General features: G+C 30.2%; 2 protein-coding genes across 2 annotated transcripts in view; one reads left to right on the top strand and one right to left on the bottom strand.

The window, feature by feature from the left end:
- The window catches only part of LOC113385974 (protein timeless homolog), a 361357-nt gene extending 346398 nt beyond the window's left edge, over positions 1 to 14959 (top strand). Inside the window, exons 15-20 of the mRNA XM_026623791.1 lie at positions 13102 to 13167; positions 13418 to 13469; positions 13968 to 14175; positions 14559 to 14704; positions 14777 to 14868; positions 14937 to 14959. Coding sequence (XP_026479576.1) covers positions 13102 to 13167; positions 13418 to 13469; positions 13968 to 14175; positions 14559 to 14704; positions 14777 to 14868; positions 14937 to 14959 — 587 coding nt within the window. The remainder of the gene's footprint in view (positions 1 to 13101; positions 13168 to 13417; positions 13470 to 13967; positions 14176 to 14558; positions 14705 to 14776; positions 14869 to 14936) is intronic.
- Positions 14960 to 15139: 180 nt separating this feature from the next.
- The window catches only part of LOC113385973 (WD repeat-containing protein 63), a 16479-nt gene continuing 4068 nt past the window's right edge, over positions 15140 to 27550 (bottom strand). The window contains 13 exon segments of the mRNA XM_026623790.1: positions 15140 to 15499; positions 16493 to 16765; positions 18316 to 18485; positions 20017 to 20291; positions 20729 to 21185; positions 21367 to 21612; positions 21845 to 21973; positions 22173 to 22398; positions 23108 to 23314; positions 23730 to 23915; positions 24449 to 24728; positions 25489 to 25810; positions 26420 to 26684. Of these exon segments, the coding sequence (XP_026479575.1) occupies positions 15140 to 15499; positions 16493 to 16765; positions 18316 to 18485; positions 20017 to 20291; positions 20729 to 21185; positions 21367 to 21612; positions 21845 to 21973; positions 22173 to 22398; positions 23108 to 23314; positions 23730 to 23915; positions 24449 to 24728; positions 25489 to 25810; positions 26420 to 26684 (3396 nt within the window).

Genomic DNA, 27550 nt, shown 5'->3' with positions numbered 1-27550 from the left:
ATAATTTTAATTTACTATCGCTCTGAAATAATATCCAATTTAATTTCTGATTTGCTGTAATTATTCCGAAATAATATCGAATGCAATTCAAGTAAATACGCATCTATGTAGTTGATGTTAAATTGGAATAATTCAAGTTTCAAACATTTGCAAATTATTTTCAATAATTTTGAAATTTTAGGAATTCTATCATTAACTTATGACTTCAGTTTTGAAGTGCCGAAGAAAATATTGAAACATTTAAAATTATTAATCAAACAATCTTTAATTCGGGTTTAGAATTTTAATTGGTTTGGATCTGTAATTATTTATAGCAAATCCACAATATCACTGAGTCTTCTATGAAATAAATCATTATCTAATATTATTTTTATGACAATATTCATTATGCATTTTAATAAGTAAAATGTATCTATGCTAGCTATTATTTGAATAAAACATCTTTTGAATTCAGGTTTTTGTGAATTTTTTGCAAGTAACAGGACGAATTAGCCTTTCTCTATTATTAATTAATTATAATCCACAATCTAATAATTCCCTATTCCGAGTCAAGTATACTTTAACCATTTCTAATACATTTTTCCTTATCTCGAATACTTTCACACATCATTGAAATAATTAAATATCGTAAGACGTCGGTGACATTGTGAACGGTTCCACGTTCCTCATTATTGAATTACATCTTTAGTTGCCTCAGGCAGTCCTTACTCCAATCCATTAGGATAGGGAGCCGCCGCGTTGTTGACAAGGCAAGTCTAAGACGTGACGAACTCGGGGTGGTTGGATCCAAAAGCGTTATTCAAATCTTCCCTTACCCCGTAAGAGTTCTAGGTTTTTTTCTTATTCAGTCCTCGGGTGTCATTACGTAATTGCTGCCGTGCACACAAAGCAGAATCCGTCTGCAATTAGTTAGTGTGCGTTGGGTTTGGATCTAAATAAATTCGGGGATTTCGGTTTGTATTGTGGGTTTTAAGAAAGACTTGTTTGAAGTTTATGGATTCGAATTATTGTAATGTTTGAAGATATCAACTTTTGTATAAAATGTAATTCAAATCTTTGCTCTCACCATATTGCTATCGTTGAGATCTATATAAATTTCGATGGTTTTTGTTTGTAAAGTGTACCGATTTTTTTAAACAATATCGATTCCTATTATTATAATTTCTTGTAATTAAAATTATAACTTCCCGATGAAAGTAAATTCAAGCGCTTTATGGAATAGCTCATGCACGATATTTACAAATTTATGTCCATATAACTTCATCTCAATTAATTATGCATGCAACGTATGTTCATAATGGTGTTGACATTATGAACTTAATGCAAAATTAAGCTAATATATCACATGTGATGAAAATTATTATGGGAATTTGAATTTAGCACAATGCAGAATACAACCAACGTTTAGTAATTCTATTAGGATCGGACAAGGAACAACTGTACTTTATATGATTCGGAAAGTAAAGAAAACTGGTTTGGGTAATCTTCAAAAAATTAAATAAACTGGAACATAGAAGAATGTTAATTTTTGACAACTTGGATAAAACACAAGAAAACTGAAAGTTTAACACAGCAAAAAATGGACGATATTCAAGTGAAAAATAAAGAGGCGAAGATGGTCATTGTACAATATACAAGGGGAAAATAATAAGCCAATAACAGTAATCTTATACCATGGAGCTATATTCGGGCCTGGCTTATTATTAGTAGTTTTTACATTACGTTGTTATTTTAATTTTCTATCAATTTGCTTTACCTCGATCTTTTACTGATTAAAACAAATTATTTACTGTCAACCTAACACTTCTTAGACACATTCTCATTGCTGAGTCATCTCTGGATTGAAAACCTTTGAACTTATATCGCCAGACGTATTTCTGTGACATTATCATTTCTCTTCATTTGGCGAAAGGGAAAGTAGATTTCGATTTCGAGATTTCACGCGATTTAATTGGAGAAGGTGTGAGGCCACTAGAAGCAGCAAAGCATCAAAGAAATGTTATTCCTGCTGCACACAGATATCTTACGATAAAGTAATGTCCCCAAGAGAGTTTATTCAGCGATGCCAATCGGTTTGGATTAATGAATTCTGTTGAACTACGTATTAATTATATAATCATGTTTTGTGAAATCGTTTAATAGCTTTTTTTAATAATTTTTTATATAAAGTTTTCTGTGAAATGTAAATATTTGTTCAGTTGTTTATTTTTACGTAACATGTTGTTATTCATCTTTGCATTAATCGGTTTAAGACATCATATCTATTCGACTAGTTTGTATAAAAAGTTAGCTTTCAAACAAAACATGGAGACCATTTCAAAATGATTTATTAAACAAAAATAATTAATAGTTTATGCCATGCGTAATATATTTTCACATAATTTGCAGATGTTTTTACTATGCACATATATGCACATAGAGTTTACGAATTTAATTTAGGATAACAATTATATTTAGCTATCAATTATAGTTACACATAAAAAAATGTGTAACTTTATTTATTTCATGATCTGTAGTAGCAGGAAAACAAATTATTATAAAAAATCAAGTCAACTAGTGGTGCATGGCATCGTGCCCTGAGGCAAATTGCTGGAATCTCCCATACCGTAATGAAATATTCGAGGAATTTTAAATATTTTCAAATACATTATTATAGGATAACTTTCATTATTCGTATTTTAGAGATAAAATACAAGAGCTTAAAAATTATACGATTTCTCTGTTTACATAAAAAGTAAATACACAAAACTTAATCAAGCGGAGTTAGAGATAAAGTATTACATCGACGAAACGGATGGAAAAAACTAATTAGAATATCACCCCCTCGAAACGAATCGAATATTTTTGAATCATTCTTATCGGAAGCTTTGCTCTCTCAAAAACTATCATCTTTTACACTTTTAACTCAGAATCTCTGAAACGGCTGGGCCTGTCTTTCCAAAACTAATCACTACGTCTTCCCATAATTACGAATTGAATATGTTTAAGCATTAAAATCGGAAGCTCTGTTCTATCAAAATCTAATTTCAATTTTCTGCACTCCTTGCTTTGTATTTCCTAAATGGTGAAAGGTAGTCACAAAAACTAATTAGCACGTCTTGCCACCAATCCCGAAAACGTCGAAAAAAATTTTTTATCACATATATACATCCATACGCTCATATATACATCGATTTTGTTAAGGTATGCCAATATGTTACATACGTGAAAATTTTCTTTTTCGATTTCTGGATGATTTATAGCAATGATCGAAAGTTAGTTACAATAATAACAAAAATGCATATCCGTAATAAAAATTTCTAATAAATTCCATTATATTTTAATTTTCAGTAAGTTTATTAAATTTTAATAAAAATATGTTGCGTGTTACCTTACGTAATAATTGCATTTACTCAAATTCTGCTTATATTAGCAATAAACGAAGATTTTTCATTAATTTATTATTGTATAATAATTTTTATCACGGATATTTTTCTGGTTTCTCTCTTGCAGTATATGTTATCATGTTTTATTTTACAACGCAACTCGTTAACGTAATGTAATTGTGGGTTTTAAAGCATCTCGCAATTGTTTCTACCCTCTGGGAATGCCCAGATGTATAAGTAATAAACAATGAAGAACATAAAGTAGTGATATAACAGCAAAGGAAATGCAATAAGTGATTTTAATTATTTTCTTTTACTGATGCCGTTATAGCAGCATAAATAAAAATTGTTATGACGTTTACTGTTATTCTCAAGAAAATGTATATTTCAGTAAGGAAATTAAAATTTTATATAAAATTATTGGATTTTATTGTTTACACATGTTACAATAAATATATTTAATAGTTATAAGTACAATAATTTCTATCCTACTATAATATTTTTCTGTGTGCAAAATAACGATATCAAAAATATGTTACATATTAGCTCTTCTAACATACAACACAATCAAATCTAGTTATTTGTCTTATTATTTTATCTAAAAAATATATCTAAAATAATATTATATAAATTAAAGAATTAAAGAAGCATTTATATAAATTAAATGCTTCTGCTGCTAAAAATTAATTAACGCCCTTTATAATTGTCTAAATTGTGCATTAATTCAAAATTCATTTTATTATAATTCGGTTCCACAAAATCTGACCTAGATCGCTTAACGATCGGGTTATATCCTTTATTCTACTACCTCATCATGAAATAGTTCAAACTATATGATATCGAGAATCGTAAAGTAGATCCAAAAACTTCAACGTTATAAATTTTCTATTGGCGGTTTTCTACTCGATTTGGTGCATCGAATTTAATTGCGCGTGTCATTAGCCAACATCGGTTGTGATTTCTAGCTCGGTGTGCAATAGACATCGGATGCTTATTAAAGTAGGATAGTCGATGGACGTTTTGTAATACTTTTTATAAAATTAATTATATTAATTAATTTACAAATAATCCAAATTTCCAATTAATTCAAAATTAAATCATGCCAGTTCTTTAGTTTATAATCCATAAGCAGTTTTTTTATAATGCATAATTTATAACCATAATTTAGAACAATAATCGATCATTTATAAACATAACAAGATATGCATTCATCCTAATTCCAACCATAGCATTTTAAATTTTATAAGATGAAAATCGATTGAATTGACTCTCAGTTTTTGGTTAACTAAGGTGATCATACGTCTCGGTATGGTCTGGACAGACAGTCCCGGATTTCTTGTGTCTTGTGATCTTGTGAACCGGATTTGGAACTTTTGTTCCGGATTGTCTCAGGTTTTCGAAAAATATAGTTTTAACCCTTTTCACTCGCGAATTGCAGAATTATTTTGTCTTGCGAAGATATTTTAAATCGCTTTTGGAATTATGCATTCGGCAATTTTCTCATTCATAACGTATTTATTCATTATTAATAACAGAATTTTATACAAATCTTAAAAGCAAAAAAAGAAAGTTATGATAGAACATGTATATAATAAAAGTTATAAGATATAATATACCACATAATAATAAAAGTCCCACTCAGTCAGTAATTCTGATTAAAATAAATTCATTGGAGAAAGCGATATATCTTTACGTTTCAGAGGTTCTGAACATTTTGGCATACCTTAGGAAAAATGGATGTATGTGTGTGTGTGCAGATACAAATATTTGTCGACGATTTCGGGAACACCGATCAACCGATTTAAATATTTCAAAAAACATTCGATTCACATTGATAAGGAGACGTGCTGATTAGTTTTTGGCGAAGGCAGGTATAGCCGTTCCGAAGATACGGGACAAAAAGTGCCAAAATCGGTAATTCAGTTTTTAAGAGAACGGAGCGTCCGATTTTAATAATTCAAAAAACATTTTACTTGTATTGATAAGATGAAGAATTGATCAAATTTTTATAAAGGCAGGTCTAGCGGTTTCGGAGATCTAATAAAAAAACTGAAAAAAAAGCCATTTGGCGGTCAAAAATGATCATTAGACTTATGCTCATCAAATTATTAGATATTTTATAGAAATTTTAACAATAAGTATAAATTTTGTTTACATTCCTATGGGTTCCGTACCAATGTTTATCCGTTAGACGGCGACGCGGCGCTTACGCGCTTTGACATTTCGTCTCTATGCTGTTAAAGCAGTACGTTTGCTTTGAAAAAAGTTCAGAATTTTCAAATAAAGAAAACATTTTTTTCAAAAAGTTTTTTTTTTCAAAAAAGTAAATTTTTGTCAAAAATTTATAGTTTCTCAAAAATCTAATTTTTTCAAAAGTGTTAATCTTTTAAAAAAAAATAATTTTTGGTACGGGAAGTTCCAGAAATTTGCCTTAATGCACCATGCGACTAATTAAATTATTTAAATCATGTTTAAGTTGCTGAGCATATGTAGTTATTTAGTGTTAACATCTCTTTTGATATCACAAACATATACTCCAATTTTATTTATATGTACAGATAGTTAAAAATGATATTAGAATGATAAATCTCAAAAAGTACTCGTTTCTTATAGAGATGACAGAATAAATAAAATATTTTTATTCGACAGGTATAAAACATTTTTTTCTCGTTAAATATACGAATCGACATCGATAAGAGCATTCATATAAATTAGAATTCATTAAACTTTTCAAACGTGCCACCAGCTATGGTTTTATCGAGATCGGATAGCCGTTACCTGTATAATAATTCAGCCCGCCGTAATTCTCTCTCTCTACGGGGATAGTTTGACCGCACAGTTCCGGCTATTTGACTCCGCGTACGTGCCGCTCCACCGCAATAGTTATGCGCCAAAGTCCTTCAGAACTACGTCACTGCATTTAACGAAAGTGGAAGGAGGGCTTCCAATACTGAGATAAATCAGGAGTCAGGCAGCTTTGTCAACTAAATGCACTTGGATTAGACTAAAGTTCGGATTAATTTGATAATTTATAGGAGAATGACCTGGAATTATCTCTTGATCAATATTATATAGATTTTTACGTCGAGATAATCTAGATAAAAAAACTGATAAAAAACTTTCTGTTTAGACTATATTAATAATGAATTGATAAATACTATAATTCTAAATTGAAAATATTAGATAAGCATATATGCAAATATTAATCTGCCTCAAATCGATGATTCCCTTTCTTTTTCTTATTTACTATTCCCATTACCATTACACATTTTTTGTGTACTTTTCTTAACTTCTACTTCCTTGTTTTCTGACCCTGCGCTTTTTATATATGCAAATATATAAAAGAACTAGTGGTGTATGGCATCATGCATTAAGGCAAATTGCTGGAACTTTCCATACCGTAACGAAATTTTCGAGGAATATTAAATGTTTTCAAATAGATTATTATAAATATTGTACATTGTCTAATATTTATAAGAAGTATATTATAACCTATATATTTTGTTGAAACAAGCAGAAAGTTCTTTGAATCATTCAAATCGGACGCCAAGTTCTCTCAAAAACACATTTAGCTCTGTGTCTTTGAAATGGCTGGACCTAGTTTTGCCAAAAACTAATTAACCTCTTCTCCCATTCATTGCAAATTGAATGAATTTTTAGATAATTCAAATCGGATACTCCGTTCTCTAAAAACTCTATTTGTATTTCCTGCACTCTTTGCTCCATATTTCCGTAACGGATGGACCTGTCTTTGCCAAAAACTAATCAGCACATCTCCCTATCAATAGGAATCGAATGTTTTTTGAACCATTCAAATCGGTTGATCCGTGCGTCCGAAAACGTTGACACACACATCATTTTTTTCTAAGGTATGCCAAAATGTTCAGAAACCTTCAAAACGTCGAGAAATGTAGAAATTTTCATTTTCGATTTTCGGCCAATTACTATAACTACCCTACGGGTAGTTAAAAATGTTTTATTGATGTAAACCCTTTGTTACGTGCCTGTATTAAACTAAGTTTATATAAATGCTCGTAGTTAAAAATTTGATAGTTTTGAAGTTTATACGGGTTTGAAATGCAGATAGTACTTTTATAAACTTTTAATTAATTTGATGATACGTACCAGTTTCGTGTTGAATTAGTATTTGTTTAATGACAACTCAATGACAACATGACTCTATGAGAATTAAAGCCTAATTCTAATGTAAATGTCAGAATAAAAAAAATATAGATACTATTCCAATAAGCCTAACCAAATACTTATTAATATATTACGCTCATTTCGCAGTGTAGTTTTTTATACACAGAAATGAGGATTTGGATGCGGTAAAACTTAAAAAAGTTTTCGCTGCATATCAAGCATTCAATATAATTTTGCCCACTTCTATAAACCGACTCGAACCGAATATTTTTCTGCTAATGACGGCAATTAGTGAAATAGCCGTTGCGTATGACACGTCTAATAAACCTTTTGGCATTGTTCGTCTATTATTGAAAATCGGTCAAGCGTTCGCCGCCCATCGCACAATAGAGGCTTTGCTTCCGCTGCTATTATTATGCCAGCGATTAAACGTCCTAGTTTCATGAACGATGGGACACTTGATTGCCGTAGCTAGGATGCATCCACCTTTATTCGGGATGTAGGATAGTAATACAGAGAGCTATATGGAGAAACTAAAATACTAATTAACCCGTACTATAGATTGCAAGATGCTTCATGCTATTTTCAATTAACCTTTCATGTGCCGAATTTTTGTTTTCCAGCCAACAAAATTAGGGGATCAAATATCAGTGATTATGAGCCTATATGCAAATGAAACATAAGAAATTCTATTTAAATAATTTTTATGATATTAATGAATTATGTGATTTTCATTGTATTGCATATTGAAAAGCCTAACAAAAATAAAAATATTGATATTTGTCAATTTGGCAAGGTTACACAAATAAGGCTTATGCATCATCTCAAAAAAAATTATCAATACTTGGTAAAATACCAAAAAAATTGGAATAAACTTATTGCTCCTTTAAACAAAGTGTAGTTTACTTAATTCGATTTTAACTTTTATTAGTTTGTTTGGAAAGAAATATGTTTTCCTCACCCTTTAAATTATCAATGTCCATGGAGTAATATCGTATCGTATCGATATTCTGAATATCGTTATAGGGCTGGTGAAAAGTCTCATCATTCTGCGCGCTATTTTTTTGTTTCTGTTCTTCTAAATATCATATTTCATTTTTTACTAATAATGAAGATAAAAATGTGGTTCTGTTCTAGCTCATACATCAAAAAGAATTGAACGTTAATGATTAAAATTAAAAAATCAATTAAGCATTTTGATGAAATTTTGCTTAATAAATTTTTAGTCGTATATGCATCTAAAAACACTCTGGGCCTAAGAAAAATGTAAGATCTGTTCAATCAGCCTTATTTTAACCATATTACACTCTTATAAAAATATTATTTTATTTTATTTAAGTTTTAAGTATTGTATTTACTGCGCAACGTACGGTAAAGTTTACCAATTCAAGTTACTTAATTTCTTACTTTGGAAACGAGTTTTTTTCATGATAAAGAACGAAATTGTCTATATTACATTTTAATATACGATATATCATACATATTTCGTGTTCTTATACAGTAACTTTTAATTAAAGTATATAACAAAGTAAATAAAAATCATAGATTTTCAACTATTTTATATGAATAATATCATGCCTAAAAAGAAACGTAAAGATTTTAAATATAAACCGTGCTCCTAAATTATTAGGTTTCTGAAAAATAATGATCAGAAATGGTCGATGATAGCCTTATTATCTTCTTTTCTCAAATTATCAATTCCACAATATTAACTTGTCGCCATTTAATAATTTCATAAGCCATGTTATAATTTATCTCACATCAGGTCAACAGTCAGTGCGATGTCATGAAAAGGGAATTAGCACCCGTAGCATACGTAATTAGTCGCTATTAATAAGCAACATGCAAATAAGCAAACAAGATCCAATAATATCATAGGCAGCCTGTGCATACATTACGGCATTCTGTGAATCAATAGCGATAAACGGTATGATGTAATGGCATTATTAATATATAAACGTGTGTCGAACGTAATGGCCGACTGTTAGCTAAACCAAAAGTCAAGGGGCCCTCGGAAATTAAATTAGCACGTTAATTTACACGATAATATCAGAAAAAATTCACATGGGTCATGGCGACTTAAAAAATGCATTAAGAAAACCTAATGTACCGAAAAAATGGCAAAAGTGCGTGAAAAAACACATTTTTTTATGTCATACATACTGACATGACCCTATATTAAATTTTTTTCTCGACAAGCCCTGTCAGTCTTATTTTTTTTTCTTTTTTTTTAACTCTTTAAGAGCGATGTCTAAGAAGAGCTCCAATGAGATCTTTTTAGTTTAACAATTATAAAGATAATGATATATTGAAGCTAATCTAAGAAGCCTAAATCTAAAGGCCATTGACGTTCCAATTTTCTAACACTAAATGGTTGGATAATGTCGCCTATTGATGGGTTTGAATGTGATTCCAGTCTACGTTTGCATTTTTCCTAATTCTTTGAACGTTAATTGCACCGTTTTCATGTTGAGATCACTGTGAATGGTTTCATTTGTAACGTACCACGGAGAATTAAGTATTGTACTTAAAATTTTTGACTGAGTTCTCTGCATTATAGCTATGTTAGATTTGTAAGCACAACCCCAGAGCTCAATTCCGTAAGTCCAGATTGGTTTAATGATTGATTTATATAGCAGCAACTTATTTTCAACAGAGAGCTTAGACTTTTTACGCAGTAGCCAATCAAATTCTTTCATTTTGATCATTATTTGCTGCTTTTTTTGTTTTTATGTGAGCTAAGAATTTTTAAGTTTAGTACCTGTTAGGCCACTTCCGCAGCATACATGTATCGTTTGGGCCTGACATCTGCCATTAACGTGGCCAGATGTCAGGAAATCGTGGATCTACCAGATCAGGAATATCAGAGACTAATGTAGAACTTATTGGCGGCAGACATATATGACTGATATGGTGATCAATGTGGTATTAATACAAGTTAATAAAATGAATCATGAAATCGTGGCAATTTTAAAATTTTATCTCATTATTTCTAAATTTTAGTTTTAAATATATATTTGCACAACTGCTTTAGCGTTAGCCTGTTGTTAATTATATTATTTTGATTTGATTACTACCGAATGAATTCTTCGTTGGTCAGGTTTACTTCTTAAACCAATTTTCAGATATTTTATTATACAATAATTTTTCAATATTTCTAGTTTTAACCATTTCAACGTGAATCGTCTTGCCAATCGGGGACATTTAAGATCAATTCATTCTCTCGTAAAAGACCAATACTCAACTCCTCTACTGTGTTTTGAGTAAACAGATCGCGTAGGCAAATAACGAAATTCCCAAGTGACTCGATACACAATACAAGGGGCTACATGGTTAGATGAACAAAGCATATTATGTACATACCAATTCTGCAGCTTATGGTGCCCTCAGCATCAATACTCATTGTCGCTAAAGAGTACAGTATCGTAATGGATCCATTTCGAAACCCACGACCGGAGTGGGCGTCCTTTCCAGGCGGACGAACGCGATGGCGGGCTATTCTGCGTTCAATTATTAGCTTTACGGTTGACACATCGATTGGACCCATTGTCCCTTCGGGCAGCTTATTACGAAATATGATATTGTTTGAATATAAGACCCTTATTATCGTATTGATTTGAATGCTCTTTATATTTTGACCCTTTTAAGCATGGTAATCAAGTCGAATATAAAGTATTAGTTATGCATATACGAAAATTTTTGGTAATGACTGGTATTGATTTATTTCAACTACGCTTGTATTGAAACATTATATAAATAGTAAGCCCTTCACTTGCTCTAGGAACGTTTATTTGAAATTTTTATTTTTTTTATGTATCACCTCAAATTCTTTAATGATTAGAACAAAGCAGTGCTCCAATATTGTATGTTCTTTATGGGATAAATGTTATTATATTTGACCAGCTTTAAAATGGTTAAAAATAACCAGCTTTAGCTAACTTTAATTGAATGAAAAGTAGTAGCAAATTGAATGCAAAATAATGCGATATGAAGTTTATGGATCGATTTCACTTTTATTTTGAAGCGTTTGTCCTATTAATCTTTTAATTTCCCGTAGGGTAAGTTATAGTAATCGCAAAAAAATCGAAAATGAAAATTTTTATATATCGTATATATCGTTATTACGTTTCAAAGGTTTCTGAACATTTTGGCATACTATAGAAAAAATGGATGTATGGGTGTGTGTGCGTGTGTGTGTGACGGGAACACCAATCGTATTGTTAAGGAGACGTGCTGATTAGTTAGTTTTTGGCAAAAGCAGGTCTAGCCGTTCCAAAGATCCGGGGCGAAAAGTGCCAAAAACGAACTCTGTTTTTAAGTGAGCAGAGCGTCCGATTCTAATAATTTAAAAAACATTTTATTTGTATTGACGAAATAAAGAGCTGATTAAATTTTTGGAAATGCATGTCCAGCGGTTTCGGAGATCTAGTAAAAAAAATTAAAAAGAATGCTATTTGGCGGTCAAAAATGATCATTAGACTCATGCACATAAAATTGTCGGATATTTTATGAAGATTTGAATAATGTGTATCAATTTTGTTTAACTTTCTATGGGTTTCGTAACATTATTTGTCCGCTAGACGGCAACACGGCGCTTACGCGCTTCGATATTTTGTCTCTATGCAGCTAAACCAGTGCGATTGCTTTGAAAAAAGTTCAATATTTCCAAGATATTTCAAAATAAAAAAAACATTTTTTCCAAGTTTTTTTTCCAAAAATTCAGTTGTTTTTCAAAAATGTAAAATTTCTCAAAAAACTATTTTTTTCAAAGTTTAACAGAAAAATCTTTTAAATAATCAAATTATTGGTATGGGAAGTACCAGCAATTTGCTTAAGGCATGATGCCATACACCACTAGTTCTGTATTTAATTAGTCTAGAATAATCATGAATCTCTCTCTCCCAAATATCTTAGTGAATCTAAGTTCAGTGAATTATGCGCTTCAATTACAACATGATTTTACTTATAGGTAAGTTCATTACTATTTGTTTTATTAAACTCATTCATCTTGATAATATTCTGAAATCTCGTGCAATTTCTTTCATTTTCCCTTGTACTGGAGCATACGTATCGTGCATCTAGACTACAGAAGATTATAACCATTTCTGTCTGTTGTAATCTAATTTGTTAGAGTCGGTTTCGCTCGTGTTATGAAGCCAATGGCTTCTATGCGGGAAAACAGAGGAATTCTATTTTATTCATACATGCTTAGACGTAAATGACGAAAACCAGATGCAATCACCATGTTTATAAGGAATTTTTCCTATTATGATACTTATATTACGTCTTTTTATATTTGCATACACGTCGAGAGAATTATTGCAAGGGAAATATCTTGTGAGTCGAAACATTACACCCCATTATCATAATATATTATTATTATGCTTTTTTTATTTTACTTTATGAAATGTGTATTTCGCTTAAATTCCAGACATTGCTATCTTTATAAGAAGCCAACCATAATGTGGCGTCTCATCATAAATCATGTTTTGCAAATATATTATTGTTTGTTATGAGCAATTTTCTATATTTTTCAATCATTAATTTTATTTTACTTTTAAAAATGATATATGAATTTATTTTTTTGTTGAAGAGCCTGTGTTGCAGCAGGAAGAAGAAGAAGAAGATGATGATGAGGAACATTCAAACGAGGAAGAAGGTAAAATCAATATTATATACATTATACAATATATTATAAAAAATTATCAATTTGTACTATATACATTTACTCAAAATTTTACATTATTTTATATCAAGTAACATTTATATACTTTATCGCATAATTAAAAAACGATTTGATGAAACAAAGATTGCTGCTCTGTTTTCCATTTAATAAAACTAAAACTATTTTTATGTATTATGTTCACTTATGTGAAACCTTAATCATGATTTTACTGTTCAATTTTCAGATGAACCACAAACTTTTGAAGTTCAATTTAAATTCAGTGATTATGAAACAAGGTAAATATTTATTTGTTTTTATTAAGATTGATTTTGTGTTCTGGTATGTGAAAAGTTGAAATAGAAGTATATATAAATATAATCTGTTTAAATCTATATAAAGCGCAAAATCTTTCATAATTACTATAACTATTTTTTATTACCCTCAGAAATTTAGCTATTAATTAAATAATGCCTTTGTACAGAGTACTGTAATGAAGTCCATCAATAAAATCGTATTGGCATAAATTAACTTTTAAATAACAGCTTTTCCTTTAGGACCTAGAAATACAAATTGTAAGTATAAAATGTTTGGACATTATTTGAGGCTATGTATGAATATAGTGTTTCAATGATTCCGGGCTATTTTTTGTTACATTGTCAAGTTAAGTTCTATTGCTTTCAGTTTAGTTTCTTTTCTACATATATACAAATTATTCTATATAAAGTAATATTTCTGACAAATCTATTACTATAGAAAATGTTCAAAATAGTACTAACTGAGTCACCTTTCGACAGACTTTGCAATCCGAAAGTGGTGCGCGCCTGTACGATGTTGTTACAAAAGGCGACAGATGGCAGTTTACCCTCGAGAGCAGTGGTGGCGGCGTGTAGCTTACTACATCGCATCGCCTGGTCTTGCAAATGTCCAGGAATGCTATTTCAAGCTTCATTGTTTCGAGTTTTTCAAGCTGCTTTAAATGCACCGACCGGAACTGTGCATGAGGTACAAAGATAAATTAGTTATTTGTTCGGAATTACCTGAAATCTCATTACGTATAAGCTCATATATTTTATTTAAATTCGGTAAGTAGGTAGTTATTCTTTTCGTAATTTATGAAGTTTCTGGAAGTTCAAGTTCTTATAATACCAATGATATTATCAGTATTATTTATCTCAAACCAAATCGATTTCATTTTTTTTATTTGTTTTTTTTTTTTTTTCGCCAATACTGTTTTTCATATGTATCCTATTTTAATATCCTAATCATAATTTATTGGTTAATTTGCTAGTTTATATTTGGAATACTAATATAAAATAAGAAAAAATAATGTCCTAAACTTTTACTAAAAAATAAGTATAATCTAATCCTTAACTCATTATTTTTAGGAGTTACGAAAATTGGCTATTTATATTGTGCGTCAGTTTACGCGAGTTGCTGCGACTAACAATAAAGTTTTTGCAGAACTTTTATTCTGGAAATCAGTGAAAGATTCTTATGCTCTAGAAAACAATTATGAACATGACCCTCAGGCGTAAGTATCTAGATTAAATATAGATCAATAACATATTGCTTGACACTATACCAATGACAATTTACATATTAGTAAAGGAAAAACTGCAGCTTGGTCTGAGGAAGAAGAAATGGAGTTGAGAAGGCTTTTCGAAGAAAATCAAACAAATCCTACAAATGACCAAGGTAAGCGTTTTAAAGTATTTATTATATATGTTGTTCGAATATAAAGTTAAAGTATTGTTTTGTGAAAGTAAATACTACGGGCACGATGTAATTTAGAATTGTGAATAAGCTACTACTATGAATTTGAATTACTTTTAAATTGTATATTGTACTTCTGAAATCAGCACAACTTCATCGATAACAACAGAGTTGATTTATTGTTGCATATAAAAATATACAAAATGTTTATCGTCTTCTAATTATATTATTATTATCATCATATTATTATATCCTATTTCTTTTTTCCCTTTCCTTTTTTGCCTTTTTTGTCATCGGCTTCCTTCTTCGCGCCCTTTTTGCCTTTCTTGGCTGGTTTTTCTTGTTCCACCACTACTGGTTGGTCAACTATCAAATCATCTGTTGAAGTCGAAAGAGTTCCTACAGAATCTTCGTCTTCGTCTTCATACTCTTCTGGCTCGGGATAAATTGGCAAACCCATCATTTCTCTTATTTTGTGTTCGTCGAATTCGGTGCTGGAAGAACTCTGAGGAAGCTCGGATCGCATTTTCACTCGATTTTCGTAGCGCTGTTGACGTGCTATCTGACGTTTGTACAGCGCTTGATCGCTCAACAGACGACGTTCTTTACCCTCCTATAGGGAGTTATGAATATAAGTTTATATAATTATTTTGATGGATAATAAGTTAACACAACAAATATATAAATTTGCTATTGTTTCCTCTCTATTCGGATTTCAAAATTTAGTAGCAAGATTTTTTTCAAAATATTGTTTGATTATATATGAAACATTATTATCATTATGAAATTAAGTACTTTAAGGCAAGAAATTTTTACCGTTTCAATTGCTTGGCAACTAGAAAATATATTTTAGAAACTATCAATTATTTTCAAAAATGCAAAAATCTTATATAGCGTGTCCGAGAACTCAACGTCAAGCTGAAACGATGTGATAATATTGATCGTCACTATATTGAAAAAAAAATTCTCCTTGAAAATTATGAGCGTTCAAATGCAACCTGGAGCTTTTGGTGTAACTGTCACCATTTTTTTTGTTAATTGAGATTAAATTTCATAAATTTTGTTTAAATGAACTTCGAAACAGTAACGTTGAATAATATTTTTACGACCACAGTCAAAAATTATGGCACAATTGCCACAAGATTGGGATCGTTCAAGTATTAAGTAAGCAGATTTATTACAATTATTTAACCCCCCTCCCTGTCACAAAAGTAAGCAAAATCTACCCAAATAAAATTTGACATAAATCTTGAACGGCCCCATTTCAAGAATTAAGACATCTTGTAATTTTACAATTTTGAAAATTGGTCGACTTAGAGACAGCCGACGTAAAATAATAAATGATATATAAAATAATCTAAAGAGTATTTCTTTTCTTTTTATTACCCTAACAATTTAAAAACGAAATGAAGAAAATGCATCATATTTACTACTTGCGCGAAAAGTTAATAATAGGAAAACTAGCACTACAGCTCTGCCTTTTTATAGAACTATAATTATTGTAGACATATACTGATAGGCTTTGAAAGCCAAATTGTTTCTATTGACCTCTGTAGGAAAAGTATATAATTATCCGTACCTCAAGCATACTTTTCCAATTAAATACGTATATATACGGTCTATTTTCGACGTAATCTTTTAAATTTTCCTCGCACACAGCATAGTCTTCAAGATGTTTGCTGTCAATAGCTTGAGCATCACCCGAAGCTCCTTCGTCTGCAAGGAGCAAATCTTTACCCTCAGACGGTACACTATGTTGTTCACTCGGCACATGCGATGATTTCTTTGCCATCTCTTCACGTTTTTCGTCGGGGAACAAAATTGCGAGTTGCTCCTCATAGATCGTATCAGCTTGTGCAAATCGCGCCTTCTGTTTTTGCTACAGATTGATAATAATAAGCTATTATTATAAATGCAATAAGAATTTGTTTAATGATTAATTGACTTTTAGGTTACTACTAAGGTTTGTCGGTTTTCAAAAACCGGTTTTAAAACCGGTTTTTGCGAAAATTATGGAATTCAAAAACCGGTTTTTTAGTGAAAAAAGTCGGTTTTCACTGTATAAATAGAAAATGACAAATATAGCCAAATATATAATAAAAGATAGATGGAAGCATTTTGATTCTCGAAATCAATCAGTTCAATAGCATTTGATATCTTATTAGTCTGCAATGGTTCCCAGAAAGGTTTTGTATATATTATTTTAGATTTTTATACCAGTGTATATATTAATTTAAATCAGTGTGACTTCTTCTTGAAGAAGTAACATCCTCTACTCAAAATTAAACAAAAAGAGTTTTAAACCCTAGAAGCCACAAATAAAAGAACAAAAAACTTAGAATTATTATATCAGGCTTTAAAAACAATTAAACATAATTTGATCGCAAGTGTGAGAGTATTTTCTATTTCAGGAAATTTAGTGAGTAAACAAAGGACACGCCTAAGTAGCAATTCTATAGACGTTCTCAGTTTTTTGAAATCATATTTTATTAAACAAAAAAAACAATCAGAATGTTTAAAATTAATTAATTAAAATTGTTCGGAATAGACAATACCCGAATTTAGCTTAATTGTTTTTAAAACTAAAATTGATATCAACAAGTATGCATCAACATGTATCTTTTTTTTTTAATTTAGTGAATGTTTTTTATTTTTCTTTCCCTATCATAAAAATAAAAATATTTTCATACTTATATGTGAAAATGATGCATGAATAACGAATAATTATTTTCAAAATTATTTAATCAAGATAAACTATTATTTTTAGTTCTACTAATTCAAATTAAAATAATTTTGTTTACTATCTATAAAATTGAACAATAAATAAATTCAGTCAAATACTGCTCTAAATCACACTAAATTTGCGGATAAACTACAGAATATTCGAGCAAAAATTTATTTTCTATATAAAATTCGAAAACCGGCTAAAACCGGATTTTTAGTAAAATTAAAATTCGAAAATCGGTTTTCTGAAATGTCGGTTTTTGTATAAACCCTAGTTACCACATACTAGGTTAATAAAAATAGTAATAATAAGTTTCTTCTTTCCACAACATTTCTTTCTAAAATTGATATTAATAGAACATTTCTGGATATGCTGCTCTGAGATATTTTAACTTCACTTGAAAATATACTGGTTCTTAACAAAGCATTATATACATATGTTGTACGATGATTTTTTTTAATATTTTTTATGAGAGTGTACTTATTAATTCAATTAAACATTCATGTGTGATAAAGAGCTTATTATATCCAAAAAACAAAAAAATGTGTATACAATTGTAGGTGTCTTTCTGGAACAAAAAAGCAATAGGTTGCTTTCACATTACTCTTTTCTCATTATTTTGATTATAATTTTTGGATATTTGTTAACTAATGAATATTACTTATATTATTAGTTATTACAATTATTATTTATATAGTTCATACCATTTTCCGTTTCTGTTGTTGTGCTATCAATTTCAGTGGTCTTTGTTGTTCTTCTAAGTCTTCTAACTTAAGCATTTTTGTTTGTAAAAGCACTTTTCGCATATGAGTTCTCATGCCTTCTTTCCAGGCTTTTTCTGCGCGTTCCTCATATGCGCCTGCTGGCCTATCTTCTAAAAAACAATCAGTAGGTTGTAATAGAATATATAGAATAATACTATTTGATATACATAGATATAACAATGTGTATTGTTCTCTTATATTGTCTGTGGAACTAATTTAAACTTCATTGTCTATGCTCAAAATTTAACTTTGAACACCGAACTAAAAAATAACATTGACGATTTTTAAATGTAAATTCCATTCAAATATAGCAAAATGTGAATGTTGTCATCTTCTGAGTTATTTCTCTAGCTATTATCTTTAACACTTGAAATTGTCTGTTAAACCATATTGAATGAGATTGCAGTCGTTTTTTTAAAAATATTTGATGTTCCTATACATATTCTGAGCTATACATATTCTCATTCCATTATTGCATCTCAAATAGATAATAAAAATTTATATTACTCTAATCACATTTTTGTTGATCTGTTTATATTCATAGTGATTATTTTTAATTTCCGTAGGGTTTTCGCAAAGGTGCAGCCGTTCCAAAGATACGGGGCAAAAAGTGTTAAATATAGTAATTAAATTTTTGAGAGAACGGAGCGTTGAATAATTCAAAAAACGTTTTATTTGTATTGACGAAATGAAAAACTGATCACATTTTTGGAAAGGCATGTTTAGCGGTTTTGGAGGTCTTATAAAAATGTAAGAAAATTTGGCGGTCAAAAATGATCATTAGACATATACACATCAAATTATCTGATATTTTATAGGCATGTTAATATTAAGTATAAGTTTTGTTCATATTTCTGTGGGTTCTGTCTCAATGTTTGCCCTTTTGACAGCGAGGCGGCGCTTACGCGCTTTGATATTTCATTTCTAAAACCATTCACAGCGACCTCAACATGAAAACGGTGCATTTAACGTTCCAAGAATTCAAGGAAAAATACAAACGCAAACTGTACTCACATTCGAATCCTTCTATAGTTGAAATTACTAAACCTTATGGTACAAGGAGATTGAAACGACAGTGGCCTTTAGACATAGTCTTAGATTAGGTCTAATATAATATTATTATAGTAATTGTTAAACTGAGAAGATCTCATTGGAGCTCTTCTTAGGCATAGCTCTTAAAACATTGTCATTTTAGCTCATAGGAATCTTTATGTATTTCTGATTGCTAAATAAAACGAGTTTAAAAAAAAAAAAATTAAAACGGTTAAGAAGCGCGATTGCTTTGAAAAAGTCAAATTCAAAAAAAAAACGAATAAGAAAAACAAATTTATCAAGTCTTTTTTTTTTCAAAAAATTCAATTTTTCAAAATTCTCAAAAATGGATTTTTTTTTAAGTTTTCAAAAAAATTTAAAGCTGTTTTGAAAAATTCAATTTTCGGTACGGGAATTACCAGTAATTTGCCATAAGGTACTATGCCATGCACTATTAGTTTGTTGTATAATTATTATCTACTAATAGCATTTTAAATAATTTCGTTATGTGCACGATATCCCCTGTCTATGGCCACTTTTTTACTTTTTTAATCGTGAATGAATTATGGCCGAACTAAATTTTATTGGATGCGATTGCGATGTACTAACTTTCTTTTGCTGCCATTTTCCTCCTCTCCTCTTCAAGTGCTCGCAACTTTTCCTCCTGCTTCCTGCGTTCTTCGGCCTGTTGTCTCTCCCTTTGCTTCTGTTCTTCGATTTCTTGGGCCCGTTTGCGTTCCCTTAGTTCTACATTGCTCTTACACCATTGATCTTGCCAAGCATGTAATACTAATTTGCGCGCTTTCTCGTGTGTGAAAAATTCGCGCATACGGGCCTGATCGGCTTCATCTGTTTTTTGGAAAGCTGGCGGAACATAAAAACACCTAAAGAAGGCATTCGTTTTATAATAACCATATTTTAATTTTAGTTGTCGATTATTACAGAATCAACGTATTAAAATACTTCCAGGTTAGAAATCTTAAGTTGACGCGAAAATTACAAATTCAATATTTAATTATCATTGTATATATCCTCAGTTTACATTGTTACTATAAATTTTACAGTATTGATACTATAAAAGTATAATATGTTCTTTCAATATCGTATAAAATTTAAAATTAATAAATCCTCATTTGTCAATTGATGACGCAATAAACAAAATTATTTGTTAGAAAAATGTACACTTGCAAAAAGATAAATTAGTAGCATAAGGAATGTATCCTAACATAAATTGCTTGCAAATCGGTATGAATAAATGTTATTAGCAAAATTCATATTACATTGTTCTTATAATAATTAATCCTTTTCTTTTAACTTCTACCTGAAAGATCCATTATAATCTCCAATGCCAATGATATTTCGTTCCAGAGGCAAAGTATGAACGCCAATATTTGACAGAATTTTACCACTCAAGCTTTGTGAAGTAGCTGCACAATTACTTCTATATAAAAAGTCCCAAATTTCAACTGTCCCATCGTCTCTTGTCAGGTAAAAAATATTTGATTGATAACGAGACCAAAGGCAACAAGTCAACTTCACTTCCAATTTGCGCCACATTAATGGTCGATTCAAATATTTTTCGTCCCAAATGGCGAATATCTTCCCGCCTACAGTCATGTGAAGTTTTTCTATGAATGGATGACGGTCCAAAAATGTAACAGGACCGTCATGGATGTATCCCCTGGAATGCAAGGTAAAAGGTTCCGTATTAATCAGCTGTCCTTGATTATATTCAAAACCCTCCCACGAGCCGGTTAGAAAATCACCTTCACATGTTCCTGTAATAAAAATTCGAGCCAGTAAAAATCTTTGCAAGTTGATTAGATTGAAAAGTCTAGAACGAATGTAGTTAATACATAATGTCATAAGTTGTTCATGTCAGGTTTTCAATCGTTTTATAAATATTGATCTAACAAGTTTGTTTTATATACACAAATTATGATCTTAGATTTTTTTTACCTGCAACAAATTCCTGTTCAACCATTTGTGGAACTTCTGTGATTGGTCGATATTTTATCCTGTTGCTTATCTTGTAGACAGCAGGTGTCAGAGAAACTTGTTCATATTTTACCGGCGCCTTTTCCAAACTTACCGCTGTCACTGCCAGCTTTAAACGCTCATGGTTAGGTTTTTTAACCAATATTCGGTAATATGGCTTCCAAACTCGGTCGAGGGCTTTGTAAGGCGATACGTCCGATGTTAAACCTGATGAATGTTACGATTCTATAATATTCCATCCCATAGTATGCAATAAAAATAACTTAGCATAGTTCTTTCAAATGACAAATTTTTCAAACTTTGTGTTACAAGCAAATAATGGATAAATAAAATCCATAAGCAGATTGATACTTGAAACGGCATACGAATACTTGAAATTGATGAAAAATTCATTTATTTCGAAGTTTGAAGTTTATAAATTAAAGATAACAATATTTACCTGCTGGTCTTTCTGGCAGCCTGCTGGGTTTTTGGGAAGCAACCTGACTTCTTGTTAGTTTTACTGTTAAATCCCATACCAGTATAGAACCATCATCAGCAGCAGTTATGAATTGTTTAGAAGTCCTACCTGAAAACACATTCGAAAAATATATTTAAAATATTTAATGAATTTAAAGTAGTAAATTTAGTTAATAAATATCAAACATTTTTGTCTGTAGAGAGCCAAAATCGACTACTATGGTGAATGAAAAAGATGTGAAAGTTATCGATGTGTTGACAGAAAGAGCACTATTATTTTTAAATACAATCTCCTTAAATTACTTTACCGTCTTCTGGTGGTATCAAATGAATCTGTCCAGTTTTTGAACATTCGAAATGTGGTGATAGCCAATGAATTGTGTGTACCAAAGAATGGTGTGAATGTTCTAAAGCTGATCCTGCAGCAGCTCTCACTGAAGCGTCATTTTTTACATTTTTCATCCATTCCATGAAACTAAACATTAGTACACGATATTTAGCCTGAGCAACGGTCAACACCTCATCTTCCTCCACCTAAATATTGGTATTGAACTTCTCTTGAATTTGTTTATGAAGGATAATAAATATAATAATACAGTAGAATGTTTTTAATGAGTAGAATAAACAAAACATAAAAAATCCGCTATAAAAAATTTTGGATTTACATTGATATTAAAAAAGTTCTTGGAAAGGTTAAAAAGATGTGAGTGAATCAGCGTAACGTAATAAATTCAGGTTAAAATTAGATCAAGAATGGTCGTAAAAGAAAGAAAATATAAATAGATAAAAAAAAATCAAATAAATAATTTTATTTTGTGACTTTTTAATAATGAAAAAAGAGCAAGAGCTAATTATTCGATGTTTTGCAAGATACGTTTATGAATATCAAATAACGGGTGGTCCATCTAGTGGTCCTAGTGATCTAAGAATCTTACGGTTTAGATATTTCTGTAAGGAAAACATATAAAGTATTATACATCGTTAGAAAGGTCTCAAAGATTTTTTCTTATATATTGCAAGTTCGAATTCCGCACGGTGTGGCCTACAGGCAAGTTGCTATCGATAAATTCCAATTTGTAAATTGGCTATCCTATTGTAAAATCAAGCAAAATAGTTACGAAAACGCGAATACAGATACACGGAGCTTTAAACGATATAAGCAAATTACATAAATTTCATTCACACAGTCTCGTTTGTGGTGTTAACATATGCATTTGGACATGAGATATTCATATTGAAATACCTTCTGGAACCTATGATTTAAGTCCCATATCATGATCTGCCCACTGGAACATCCACCAACTATGATATTCTCATCAAAGGGACAAAATGATAGTGCTGTAACTTCTCTATAATTTTCCAACCACAATTTGTGTTTCAATCCCTCATCGAAACTCCATACGAGCACAGGGTTGAGTTCGTGTACGGCTCTATTCACAGCGTCGCCTTCCTTTCTGGATCGGCTTGTGCTACACGCTGGCTAAAGATAAAGTTAAGATAATTTTAATAATTTTTATAAGATAATTCTGCCTGTTGCGCTTTATACATTTACATTGTGTTAATGCTCGTTCCAATATTTTGACTATTATAATTAAACGTATATTTTTAAGCGTATATATATATATATATATATATATATATATATTCACTTCGTCGTAAAGATGAACAAAAATTACAATTATGTAGAACTTTCAATCTCTCATTATATTATTATACATTTTTTGAAGGGCTGCATCGATTCCCTAAATCTACGTGGTTGTACACGTATAGTTCTTTCATGTTAAATTTTGCAGATAAAATTATCGTTACTGAAGGCTTATATATTTGTATTTTCATTATGTGGTAATCGAATTTCTTTATTATACAAAAGCAATCGATCACAAATCTTCACTTACTTCGTTTACATAAGCTACTGCCACTATTCCTGTCCATAAAGGATGCCAGGCTGAACAGGAAACCAATTTATTTTTGCATATTCTGATATCTGTAAAGCATTGATATTCTTGCAATACCATACTGTCCCCTGTAATTATTTTATCTTGCTTAACAGCCTAAAAATGTCATGACAAAGTTTTATTATTTTTATAATATTTTTTTTTGTAATTTATATATTACTTTACTGCACTTACTAATCTCTGAATATTATTTAAATCTATTATAATTTGTTATATATGTCAGGCTCAAATTTATATGCTTTTATAAATTTTCTATCATTTATGGTTTTTTGAGATAATTATAATATAAAGCTTGAGATGCCTTTGCACGACATTTGACTCATATTATTAAAATTGCTTATTGTTTAAGAAGATACATTAAGTTTTACTTTATTATATAAATAATTCAAATAAAACTAATATCATATATCTTGCTATCTTTCGCTTATATTTAATAATTTATGTTTTCAAGTTATAATCAACTGTATTACATATATAGCATATATTGCTTAATTTTACTGTCTAAAAATTTGGGCCGAGCCATTTGATCTCTTCAAATTTGCTTAAATCTTGAAATATAATATTCTATAGTCATTGTTACTGTATTATATAGTCTTCAAATAATAATTATATCTTGCATTTATGCCCACCTTTTCTCGTAGCTCCGGATAATCATTGAAGTATATATTAATGACTTCATTATAACGTATATTGTTTATCATAATTGGTTCAAATTGTTGAAGAAATGTGGCCAGCCGTTCGCCTGCATTTTCCTGGGCCAATTTCATATCCTCGGTGCAGTCGTATTCGTATTGTAAGCACTTGTTCTTTGGATAAGGACAATAGGTCTGCGCACTCTGGTGTCTTTTTGTATTTCCACATTGAGCAAAATTGTCCACGCGCTTTCTTTGTATATTATTCATCGTTGGCCTAATTCAGAAATTAACATGTAATTGTAACTGTAATTTTAGTTTATATATCATGAAGTATGATGGTTCCAATTTTTCGTAAGCATGTTCGCGGTAATAAGATAGAATTAGCTAAATAATAATAAAGCTGGCTCCCAAAGACTATCTGAATTAAAGCTTATTATTATTCACACATTATTCTGAAACTTAAAACAATTCGTCAAGAACTGAAATAAAAAAATTACGAAGATTTCGCGATTAATGATCTATATATAATATATATTAATATATAGATTAATGTATAGATATTGTTAATGATATAATGATATGTTAATGATATATTGATATGATATATAGTTATAGATAATGTTAATTAATATATAGATTAATGATATATATATATATATAATATATATATATATATCAAGAACCATGAATACCGTGGATAATGATTTTTTATATTACTCATATTTGATTCAAATAAATAATTTAGAAATGTTAATTTCGTTATCGAATTACGTTCATTTTATTTTACCTGTTAATATGTGATCTATGCATAGAGATTTATTAATATTTTAATAGTTTTCTGCTTGAATTAATATTCAAAATTTATGCATATGGCAATTTCCATTTTTAAAAAATATGTAAATAGCGCTTTAATTTCACTTTGACACGTAATTTAAAAATTAGACTTTCACGTACGAGGTTTTCAAAGGTAAATATATTTAATATAATAAGAAGTCTGTAACTAATAAAAAGAATATCACTGAAACACTTCTTACCCTGGCGGTTCCAGTTTCATATAGCCATCTCTACAATCTTGCGGTTTTCTGTCATCAAACGATGTTGTCTCCAATTCCATCGGAAACACAGATTCAATCTCTACTTCCAAAAGAGCTCTTGTGTTGCGAGCGATTGCATCGTTTACTTCAATTTCACTGCCGCAAGATATCCATTGCATAATTGTCTTATTAAGAGCATTTGCAAGTTTTTTGGCACGATATGCCAACATGCGATCTATCAGATCTTGAACGGCCTGCGTTGCTTCAGCAGTCGATGTGACATAAAATTCAAGTGGTGATTTTGAGTCATCCAGCGTATAACCTAGTAATAAAATTTAATCATCCATATCAGAATACTTGACTTGAAGCTTATTTTTTAGTCTTTTTTTTCAGTATAAAGAGAACATATATATGATTGACATAGTACAAATTGTTGATTTGGGTTACGTTTAAGAATTTTACTCATTATTTTTTCTATACTACAGTATTTCACAAAAAAAATTGTTCTCCGCATTGTCATGTGCGCGACACACAATATTTAACAATTTTGCCAAATAAAGTATGTCCAACAAATTTTATCATGGGAAATTTTCTATACTAAACTATATTTGGCGCGTGAATCTGAGGATCTGTATATGCATCACAAATTTAAGATACTCAAACACATTATTGCCGATATATTCGGAAAGTAGTCTTTCAGTATTTCATCTCTGCAAGAAGACAATAATTGCCTGCTCAAATAAGTTTTTAACTAATAGCGAGTAAAGGAAATGGATGCTAGTATGATATTTTACTGACATTCTGCAAATTAAGATAACAAAAAATAAATGTCTAATGGGTAATATTTGGAAAAAAAATTAAGTTTGTTTGAATTTTACTGCATATAAAAATACGAAGATTTGTGATAAATTATTCTGTTTTGGTCAAATACCCATTAAAAAGTCCTCTGCTTCCATTTCATTCAATTCATCGGCTATTTGGTAAAATTCAGAATTGGTTTGATAGATTTCTATATTTTCCAAGGCTGCTTTTCGATTTATTCGTTTCCAAGGTTGTTCTATAGTAACATCATCCCCGACTACGATGCCCATTGTGCGCTGAGTGTAATCTGATATGGGAAGTATTACTACGCCTGGTACTGAGGCAAAGTCTGGTTTGTCATCTGGAGGCGGAGGTTTCTTTTTTCGTCTTTTAACCTGAAAATAGATCGAAACAAACGGAGCATTAGCAGTATTAAATCAATATTATTGTGGAGTAGCATTCAACTAAAATGGGTGATAAAACCAGACCAGAAAGTCCTTATTATTTGAATTCAAGTTTCAACATGCTTGGCATATATACGCCAAATATTCATAAACAATTAATAAGTATTGAGATTTGCATACACAACAATTTTCAGATTGCATATTATCACATCTCATATTAATAAAGCACTTATTGCGTTTAAGGCTCTCATATGAAAGTTACTAAGTAAAGAACGAATTTATATAAAATATAAGGGGCTACAAAACATTGTATTGATATTTTATTACTAAATCACTTTAGCTCTATATAAAATTATTTAAACAATATTATACTTATTCTATATGAATTTGAGCTATAGAACTTATTCTATTATGAACTTATTATATCTATATATGAATTCATATGTAAAATTGTACGTCATTATTAGCAAGGTGTCCATATTTTTTCGCATGTAATCCGGGACGAATTATAAATACGTGTGAATTATAAATACGTTGATGAGCTAAAAATTTATATGTACATTTTTTCGGTTGAAATTTTATAGTTGAAATATATTTTAAAAAATATTGGTAATAAAAACATTTTTAAAAATCCGGGACAATCCGGGACAAAACACCTAAAACCGGGACACAAACAAATATTGCTTTTAGAAAAAGCCGGGACGTATGGTCACCTTATTATTGGTGAATAAAAAGTTTCTTAAAATAAATATAACTTACAATAGATGTATGAAAATGTAAAAGTTTTATAATTTTCACGAAACACTACAACTGCCAGTGATAACTTCTTAAAAATAATTTTTGAAGTTTTTTTTCAA

The sequence above is a fragment of the Ctenocephalides felis genome, unplaced genomic scaffold (genome assembly GCF_003426905.1).
Source record: "Ctenocephalides felis isolate EL2017-DRISC unplaced genomic scaffold, ASM342690v1 CF-g0.4_SCAFFOLD_03571, whole genome shotgun sequence".
NCBI classification, from domain to species: Eukaryota; Metazoa; Arthropoda; class Insecta; order Siphonaptera; family Pulicidae; genus Ctenocephalides; species Ctenocephalides felis.
The sequence above is the reverse complement of the archived record's forward strand: the minus strand, read 5'-3'. Positions and strand labels throughout refer to the sequence as shown.